Source organism: Eulemur rufifrons, chromosome 7 (genome assembly GCF_041146395.1).
Source record: "Eulemur rufifrons isolate Redbay chromosome 7, OSU_ERuf_1, whole genome shotgun sequence".
Lineage (NCBI taxonomy): Eukaryota > Metazoa > Chordata > Mammalia > Primates > Lemuridae > Eulemur > Eulemur rufifrons.
Window position 1 is genome coordinate 79,903,333 of NC_090989.1, and position 10,401 is coordinate 79,913,733.

The window sequence follows — 10,401 nt, forward strand, 5'->3', positions numbered from 1 at the left end:
CCCCCAGCTCGGTCCCCAGTGATTTACAGTAACCAAAGGAAACATTCTCAAAAGCTCTCATTGCAGTGTTTTCACATCCCAGTTGATGTTAGATGTCACCCCTATACTTCAAACAGAGCACCAAAGTCTACAAACAGTACCAGGTATTTTTTCATGAGAAGAAGGTGGCAGAACCCCCAGGTAGGCATGGCTGAAGGAAGGCCATCTGACTGCACGTGGGCAACCCAGCGACAGCTGGAGCTCAGGGGATGCATGTCCGGATTTCACCTTTTCTTTCCAGAGACGGCTTACCAAGGACTGAAGGGTGCGCTGGTGCTGTTTGAGACTGTGGTCGGCCATTCCTTCAGGTGTGTGAGCGAGCAAAGCCTCCAGCTGTCCGCCCAGCTCCAGCTGAAAACAATGAACGTCCAACTTCAAGCCTTTGATTTTGAAGACGACCACTTTGGAAATGGTAAGTTAAGAGTTCACTGGGTCACAAAGACAAACGTCGGAGACCCAGGGTAGTTCCAGGTTGTTTTCTGTCTGAAGCTGCCAGAGGAGCAAGAATCCCATGAGCTTCTTGGAACAGCTCCTAGGGCCACCCTGCCCGGCCACCTCTAAATCAGACACCCTCAGGCTCTCACGTCCACAGCCCTCCCGCAGCAGGGTACATTCTCTTTGACTAAAACGCACATCTTCACTCATTTAAATATGCACACGCTCAATAGAAAAATCACAAAACACCGTCTGCGACTTCCCCTTCACCTGCTGTTGAGCATTGGTAAACTCAGGTATATTTGGAGAACACTTTAAGGATTCTGAGTATTCGTGATGTCTAGAATTCAAGGTTTCAGATTAGATTCTTTTCCACCTGCAGAGGGAAAGAGCACACGCGGCAATCTGAGATAGAAATAAACTCTGTCGGGTCCCCTCTTCTCAGTGACGAGCGGTTGCACCCAACAATGTTTCCTCTTAGGCAGTTTTAGTTTCCACCTAACTTCCGCTTTGGATTTTGGCCACCACAGGCAGAGACTGCCTGACAACTGCCTGGGAGGGAAACCGGTCCTTGGACAAGGGACAAGTGCAGACCAGGGTGACTTTCTAGAAAATCCCTTTTCTGCCTTCCAGGAAAACAGTGTTACAAGGATTTTTATATATGACCAGAAGGGTCATGAACTTCAATGTCTAAAATATCCCTCTTGTAATAACTCAAAAATGTTATGAGAAGTTCTCAATTATCAAAAATAGATTTAGCTATAAGTTTAGCCACATGCTAAATTTCTATAATACAGATCTGATTTTGCTTTGAGTTCCATTATGAAATTGTAGATGTGTCTAGCAGAAAACTTCTCCCCACATACTTAGTGGAAAGCATTTAGGGGAGGATTAAGGCATTTCTTGCCTTGAATCCCTGATTTCTGTAGGTTTTGTCTGAGTCTTACAGTCTCTACTTTTGGTTTGAACCTCGACACAGTGCTAAGATTAAATATTAAAATTTGCTAGTAGGTGTTGCCCCCACTTTGTCATCTGGTCTCAAAACTTCTAATGTTGGAAAACTATTTATTTCTTTTAAAATTCATTATGAAGATTTGAAAAAGCTCTGTAATTAATGATGTGATCTTAAAATAAGTTACACACTTGCTCTTCTTGCCCGTGAGAACCTCTGCGAGGCAGGAGGTGAGCAGGTCTGGGAAATGCCTTAGTGGCAGAGCTGGGACATAAAGAGCAAAACCTTCCGGCAGCGCACACCTGGCCTCCTATTCGCAGTGTCCACAGGGAGAGCTAGGAAATCTCTCTTTTCTTTACATTTTTTTCTAAAATCACCATTCATTGGATAGTTCCCCAAACAAGAGACTTCAGAGATCCCCTTAACTCCTCTCCCCCCAACATTCTCTCATACAAATGGCCCCAAACCCCTGCCAAGTCTACTTCCAAAAGATCTCTCTTGTTCACCCACTGTCATTGCTTCAGCTCAACTCCATTTTCCTAGTCTTTGCACTTCAAATTTCACTGAAGATGCTGAAAGGTGAAGATATATGTCCTTCTGTAAATAGTATTTTCTACCAGACAGTAAGAGAAAGAGCGAACAAGGGGAGCAAGTTACCATACAATATAGTGTTTAAAAGACACCCGTGCAAAGGGCTGTGGGAGCGCAGAGGAAGGCGGATGAACACAGCGCTAGTGGCGAGAGGGTGGGCTAAAGAAGTCCAAACCAATGGGTGACATTTAAACAGGGGCTCAAAGAACTGGAGAGGAGGCCAGCAAGTGTCAAAGCTGAGCCTTGCAGAAGAATGGCCATCGCAAACAGTGTACTCCTGACTCTCACATTCTCAACCCCGCCTCCCTAAAATTCTGCAGTCTGCAAAAGTTTTAGGTTTTTTGTTGTCTTCTCCTTTTGCTCTTTATTTTGCAGTCTGAGGAGTCCCAGGCTGTCTGAGCAGTCCCTTTTAAGAAGCGTGGTTTGAATAGAAAGGTCTGGCTCTGTGACTTGGTGCAGAACCCTGAGTCTGGAGTTGGGGACTGTGGCTCCAGGGCTTACTCAGGCTTGAGGGTCAGGACACGATTCTGATTATGACCCTCCAGAACGAACCAGTCTTTCTCAAAGTTGGATCTGCCTCCCAGCAATGTCAAAATCCCCCGGCCATCAAACCCACTGAATTATAATTTCCTGGGTGTGGGCCTGGGATCTACACTTGATTAAACTCCTTAAGTAATCAGCAGCACGACAAGTTTCAGATCCACTGTATGGGCACTTCCTCTCCCTGTTTTCACCCATCTGTTGCCTGAGGCAGCAGAGGGGAGGCCCAGCAGCTCCTTGTCTCCCTCAGTTTCCTTTTCTGCGCAGCAGAGGCAGACTGGAGCACTATCACTTCCCGGGGTTTGTGGCCAGCCTGTAACACCTGTTACTCTGACTTCAATTACAGCGGATGAATGCTTCAGTGACAGAAACAGGAGAGAAGTCCCTGTGGCCATGGGCCTGAGTGTCTCAGGACTGCTTTTCATATTGCTAACTGCATGTGTGGTGGCCAGAAAGAGGCCCAGTAGAGGATACGAACACCTGTAAAGCCTCACTTTCTTCCAAATGTGCAAGGTTAAGGCCTTGGGAACTCTGGCTTCATTTTCAGCCTGAAGTGAAAGGATTGCCTCTCTAGGTGCCTGTCCCACCCTTCCAAGCTGCTTGGGAAAACTAGGTCTCCACCCAAGGGCCATCCGAGGGCTAGGAAAGGGCACCCCTCCACCCCACTCCCTCCTGTTGGCTTGGGGAGGCCGTGTCAGATGAGCTGCAATGCCATCCGCCACACCTGGGTAAGCCAGAGCTGGCTTGGAGAATTAGGGGGCAATAGAGACATGAGCTTGTGCAAAGGAGAAAGAAAAAACCCAAGGGGAGAATTGTGGGAAGGCATTTTCAGACTGCAGTGATTTTCTTATACATTTTTAAGAGTCTCAATTTTTAGTTTTTTAAAAAAGATTACTTTAAAAAATCCATTTCAAAATAGATTACAAAGTGATTTTGAACTCTTATATTTTACCGAAATTCTGATCTACTTAAATTATAGATGGTCTTAGTATACTATTTTTTAAAAAATATTCTATACTATTGTAATGTATTAATAGTAAAAAAAAAATTAGAAAACGTCCTGATATTTCACTTTTTTAATGTAAAGCACGTACCAAAGATCTCAGCAAACAAAAGAGGCTCAATAAATGTTAGTTCTCCAATTCCTTCTACTTCATTGATTGTCTGCCTTCTGAACACTTTTCTGATATTGTCCCTGTTTTTCTTTGGTGCTATTCTGACCTTGTAAGTGTGGGCCATTACAGGAGGCAAGGTGGGCAGAGCATTAGGACAACCAGAAAGGGAGAGTGTGGAAAGGTAGACCTGTGCAGGTCATTACCCACTTTCTTTTTTTGCAAACATTTATCAAAAAAAATTATAAAACAGTAAATATCTGGAAGAAAAAATTCTATTAAAATATGGCTTAGGATGTTATTCATGGTTTTCTATTACATTGATGTTTTAAATATGAGAATTGGGGTTTTTAGTTCAGAGAAAAGGAAGAGTAATGAACTTCCAGATGTTCTTATTAAATAACTGATTTTACTGACAGAAAGTTTTCTTGTTTATCTGCATTTTCCAGAGGTGTCGTTCATTATTTTAACATGAAGCTTATGAAATTTGGCAACAGCTCTATAACTACCACTCATCTAGGAAATGTGCTGGCTCTCCCTGGAGGTGTTTCCACCTTCCCCGTTCTTAGAAGTGAGGGGGTGGGAAGGGCACTTGGCAGCTTCAAGAGGGAGCTTTAAGGGGCCCAAAGGATAATCTAGAGTGCCAGGAAATGCCTGTCAGGAGATGAAAGTCTGGGTTGTGAGGACCTGGTATTCCCCGAAATTACTCAAACCTAAGAGTAAGGCCTTGGCTTTGGAGAGCTGCGATCTCCTCCCACCTCCCCCCCCCCTCAATTAGGCACCTGCTCCAGACTCCCATGTGTCCAATGTTAAGGGCACTTGACAAGGTGTTTATTCACTGGGCCATTAACCATCCTGCAGAATGACTAATGCAAGGTTAATCTTCTAGTATGTGGAAATTTCTGTCATTGCATTTAGAAACAAGAAGCAGAATTTAAAGTCAGGAGCAGAGGGATATCACAGTTTGCTTAAATTTAATTTCCCTTCTTACCATCTTCAATGAGTTCTTTTGTGTGGTGGCTACCACTTAGACTCCTGCTACCCATTCCCCCCACTCCTAAGGCCAACTATTCTTAAAATTAATTTGAATTAACATTCTAGTAACCATGAAGAACAAAGGTTCCATTGGAATGACTAGCAGACCATTGCTTGGCTGTGTGATTTCCTCACAGTCCTGCCCCCTTTCTGTGGGCGGTGGTGGGGGGAAGCAGGGCCTGGCTCCTCGTCAGCACCCCACCCCCACCACACACATCCACCCTAAGAAGCCTATGATGAGAGAAGAAAAATCCTGTGCACTCTTACTTCCATTACTAAGTCTGGAGGAAAAGAAACAGTGGGTTGCTTCATTTTCTTCCTTTTCCACCTGGGATATTGAAAATGGCTCCCAGGAAGACTAGGAAGAGTGAACATAGGAACTGATGGAAGTGAACTGGGGAGCCAACCCCAAACCAGGGGGTCTCTCCAGGCTGTAGCTAGTGCCCATGCTACAAAAAAAGAGGATGGAATCCAAATGTCTAGCTTAAAAGGGAACATTAACTGAGCTCAGATACAATGGGATGAAAGACTGTAATTTACCCAAATGGTATCATAGGAAATTGAATTTCTGGATTGACGTGCTCAAGCATGAACAAAATGAAAACAAACTGCATGGCCCCTGTGCAAAAATACCACAGCAAAATAACAATAATCATACTACAAAATTCAATTAATAAAAGGAGGGAAGGTGTATTTATTTGCAAAGACTGTCATACCCAAGTACCACAGACTGGATGCCTTAAACAGTAGAAACGTATATATACTCTCACAGTTCTGGAGCTAGAAATCCAAGGTCAAGGTGTTCGCAGCGTTGGTTTCAACACCATCACATAATATAGAGAAGCAGTAAGAAGCAGAAAAGATAAGACTGAAATTACTTTCTTTTTCACAGAATGACTGGGATAATCATAGTTAATACAGATAAAATCTTATGATTAAAGCATTATAGAGACCTACTGGATGTAGAAGCTATTCAGACCACCCAACATAAGGATAATTGGTACTTCTGAAGTAGAGAGCTCAAAAATAGAATGAAGATATAGTTGAAGATTTAAGAGAATTTCCTTGAGATAAATAATTAAAGGTGAGATTGAAAAAGCACAGTATGTCCCAGAAAAGAATTGATACGGAGAGTCTAACACTGAGACATATCTGAAATAAGCTATAGAATTTCAAAGATAAAGAAATTTTTAGGCCTTTATGGGGGAAAAAAAAAGAAAGAAAATCACCTATAAGGTGGGAAAGTGAAAGTTCACCTCAGATTTCTTCACAATAACATTTAAAGCCAGCAAACAATGGGCTAATGTCTACGATGTCCTAAGGGAAAGAAAGTGTGACCCCCCAATATTATTTAAGTATAAAGACAATAGGCAGATATTATCAACCATGAAATAATTCAAAGGATGCAGCACCAATAAGTCCTTTTTAAAAACATTGCTTGGCAATGAAATTCAATGAGACAGGAGATGAGCCACACTATAAACAAGGAAATAAGCAAACAACCTTTAGAAGTAGAAAAATCACAGTAAAAATAAGTAAATGAAACAAAATAAAATAGAAAAGACTGATACTGGTGAACATTTTATCCATTTAAATATTAAAATACTAAAGAATTATGGGTCTGGGAACACAAATACACCTCTCATATGTGAAATGATATTTTTACATGGTTATTCATTATAGCATGATTTGTAATAGCAAAAAATTGAAAACAAACCAAGCATCCATCAATTATAGTCAGAATGAAAAACTATGATACATCCCACAACGGAACACTACACAGCTACAAAAAGAATGAGGATGCTATGTGTGCGTGTATGTAGGCATAAGAAAAGGTATCAAAAATGTATTGTGAATTCAAGAAAGCATAATGCCTAACAGTTATAAAAAGGGAAATAAAAATATATTCATTTTTGTTTCTATCTGCATAAATAAACATCAGATATATATATGTGAGAACTAAGAAAAGTAGTTACCTAATGAGGATGGGAGAACTAAAAAGATGGGACAAGGGTAGAAATGAAATTTCTCAATGTGCAGCACCTTGGGTTCCTTTGACTTTTCAAATCATGTGGATGTGTTATGTATTCAAAACACATTTTTTAAAAGCTAGAGGAATGAGTTATCAACTAGAATTGAAGTGTTATAAATCTGGATAATGTTAACAATAGTAATATAACTATTCAAAACTTGGAGTTGGAGACAGGGGAGATAGAAGAGAATCTGTTAGTGCTAATCTTCCAAAACAGTATCAATAGAGAATGTTTAAATTGGAAACTGATTTTGGAAAACATATGACTCCAATTTATTTTATAACCTCTTAATGTATTTCATAATTGTTTAATGTGTACTTCATAATCTCTTTTTTGAACGTTAAAGGGATCCTTTATGAAATACTTCCTATGACAAAGAGGCATTGACATGCAATGATCCCTTCAGTTTCTTTTTAGTTTTTTCTTCTATTAAATTCAAGTAAAACCGAAATTAACAACATTAATAAATAGCACTTGTATGATCCTATCTTAATAAAAAATACTTCTATTTATTTTTCTACCCACTTATCTGTATAGTTCTGAAGAAAGATACCTGAGATAATGTTTGCCCATGTTAGAGTGACAATCTCTGGGTGATTGTTTGGGGGTGATTGGTTTTTGCTTTTTTATTTGTGTTTTTCTCGATTATTTTAATTATTTATAATGAACATAGATCATTTATTAAAAATAGAATGATTTTTCTTTAAGCATACACACGAGTACACACACTTGCATACATTCACAGAGGAAGCAAATGCCTGAAAAGGTTTATAGTGATGATTCAAATAGAAGAAATATGATGATAATTCCTTTTCTTCATGTACTCTTCTGCATTTTAAAAATATTTAAACGATGTTAAAGAATTTAATAGTGTGCAAAACTATATAGAAAGTAAAAGTTGCCCTTCCACTTCCATCCTAGTCCTTCTCCCAGTTTTTCCTTTATCTTTTCACACCTGGCACACAAGCATATTTGTTTGGGTTCATGTGACTCTTCATGGGTCTTAGGGAACTTGTATTACACCACATTGATACCTGCCACATTCTTTTTTTTCTTTTTATTTGTTTATTTATTTTTAGTTTCCACATAAAGCACTGAACCACATTCTTTTTAATGGCTACATTATATTCTATTACGTGAGTACCATTTTAAATTTTTGATGGATATTTAAGTTATCTCTTATAAAACGGACATTACTGTAATATGTCTCTGTGTAGTGTATGAATATATCTTTAGTACAAATTCCTAAGGGTGGAATTGCTGGGTCAATAGTTATGTACTTACATTTTGCTTTAACTTATTTGCATTTTTTCCCACTCATTTTAGTTTCTTAGCTTGTCCAAGTTCTTTTTTATTTAAGAAATATATGTAAGTAACAAAAGTATCATGTACTCCAAAAGGACTTATCATGAAAAACAACATTTCCCTGTCCTGCCCCTGAGAGACAAAGTACTCCAGAACTCTAAAACATAAAAAGCTTATCAAATTATTTCTTAACTTATGAGTTTTAGACTTCCTGCTATGGCAGATAAGGATTTATGGTTATACCACTATTATTAGTTAAATCCACAAGGTAAACATTATTATACTTATGTAAATATTGTTCACTGCCAAGCACAATTTCTTTCTTGTACAAATTTTCTTTCTCCAGGAATCTCTATTTTCCATTCTTTCTCCTCTAACTTCTTCTGATCCTTTTCTTCTTGGATCTAATGTACACAGAATTGAGTTGATGGTGTTCCTTGATTCAGGACATAATTTCAATGCTGGTTCATAGAAGGACCTCGTGCATAGTCTTTTTAGCTATCCATAAATGAGATATAGATGGAGTTCTCCATTTATTTTCTCTTTTCTCCCAAACTCTTCATTATATCGAGTACTTTGTCAAATTCCCCTTTATCCCCAGGCCACTCCATCTTTTTCCTGTCAAGACTGATTAGTCTCTGACCCAGTCAATTATGCTTTAAATGAATTACGTGCTCTCTAATGAAATAAAGAAAAAACAATTTTGACAAGTTTACAAACTCTTACTTTTAAACTCTCATGAATAATTTGGTCTATTTTCTAATATTACCTAATTGTAATCCAAGAAACCTCAGGGGTGAAAAAAGGGTTTTATAAAGTAGATAAACATCACATGTTTTCAAAAGATCATCAGTAATCTAGTCACACAAATGCTCTCTATTATGTAGACACATCCCACTTTGTAAGAAGCACGCCTAGAATGACTTCTTTCTGGGTTCAGGAAATAGAGATAACAATTTTTAATTCCTGAGAAGACAAGAAGGTTATTTTATTTAATCCTCCAGCAATCTTACTTATTATTTGCTTACTTTTATAAAGGAGGAAACTGCAAGGGCAAATTACCTTCCCAAGGTCACACAGCTACTTAATGGTCGAATTAAAAGTCAAGTCTGGATTTGTGTGACCCAAAGCTCATATTCTTTCCATTTTAGCCTGCCTTCTGGTCTCTCATCACCAAACCTTACCAGCTATGTTGTATTTGTTTTTTCTCTTAGTGGATGAGTGCTCGTCTGACTACACAATTGTGCTTCCCGTGATTGGGGCCATCGTGGTTGGTCTCTTCCTTGTGGGTATGGGTGTCTATAAAATCCGCCTAAGGTGCCAATCATCTGGATACCAGAGAATCTAATTGGTGCCCAGAGGAAATGAAAATAATGGAGTTTAGAGAATTCTTTCATCGCTTCCAGGATGGATATTGGGAACTTCCCTTAGAATATGGGTCCTTTGAACAATGCGAACCACCATCTTCCACTAAAAACCAAGTGAGCCATTTGTGATTTAAGTTCTGGCATCACATCAATTTCTAAATACTTTTTGCTCATTTTATGAAAGATTTAGTGATCTGTTTAAGAGTATTTTCTAGTTTCCTTCGAATATTTTAATTCAAAGACAACATTTGAGATATGCTGAATTAACATAATATATGTAAAGTGGCATATGCCTCCAAAGTATAAACCAAAGTGTCAGTTGTAATTAATGCTCCCTGTGTTTGCATTGAAGATTTTATTTTACCCTTGATATTTTCCATTTTAAAAAATGCCTTTGTTTTGTCGATCAATGGACTTTCAGTGCTTTCACTATCTGTGCTTTTGTGATGTATATACATATGCCTGGCATGGTACTTACCCTCTTTCCCACTTTAAATGTTTTTTTTTTTTAATCATCAAAAAGAATATCTCTGGTTGTCTGGGTTTTTCTGATGTGAAACCAACAAGAAGAACAAATCAGTTTATACTTTTTATCGTGATGACTCCTGCTCCAGAATCATTAGGCTAAGAATTAGGTGGCTACAGACAACAGAATTAAATAATAGGCAAGAAACAATAATAATGGCTCTTACTTGTTGAACACGTAAGTGCCAAACACTTTACATCCATCTAATTATCACAACTTAAACACAAGTAAACTCAGGCCCAAGAGAATTAACTCACTCGATGTCATCCACCTAACTGATGGCAGAGCCAGAATTTGAACTCATGTTGGCCTGGTACCAAGGTCTTTGCTCTTCTCACACCACCAAGTTGCCTACAAGAGCAATGACACCAAGTGCTGCCTGAAGCCTCACACTTTACAGGAGAAATGGTTTATCCAGAATCCTGCGACCTTAGGGTAGACAGAAGGAGGACTTTGCAGATAATGA

At 39.0% G+C, this 10,401-nt stretch overlaps 1 protein-coding gene across 1 annotated transcript in view; it reads left to right on the plus strand.

Moving 5' to 3' along the window:
* LAMP3 (lysosomal associated membrane protein 3) overlaps positions 1-9,390 on the plus strand; it is a 31,711-nt gene extending 22,321 nt beyond the window's left edge. The window contains exons 5-6 of the mRNA XM_069472870.1: positions 281-451; positions 9,257-9,390. Of these exons, the coding sequence (XP_069328971.1) occupies positions 281-451; positions 9,257-9,390 (305 nt within the window). The remainder of the gene's footprint in view (positions 1-280; positions 452-9,256) is intronic.
* The last annotated feature ends 1,011 nt before the right edge of the window (positions 9,391-10,401 follow it).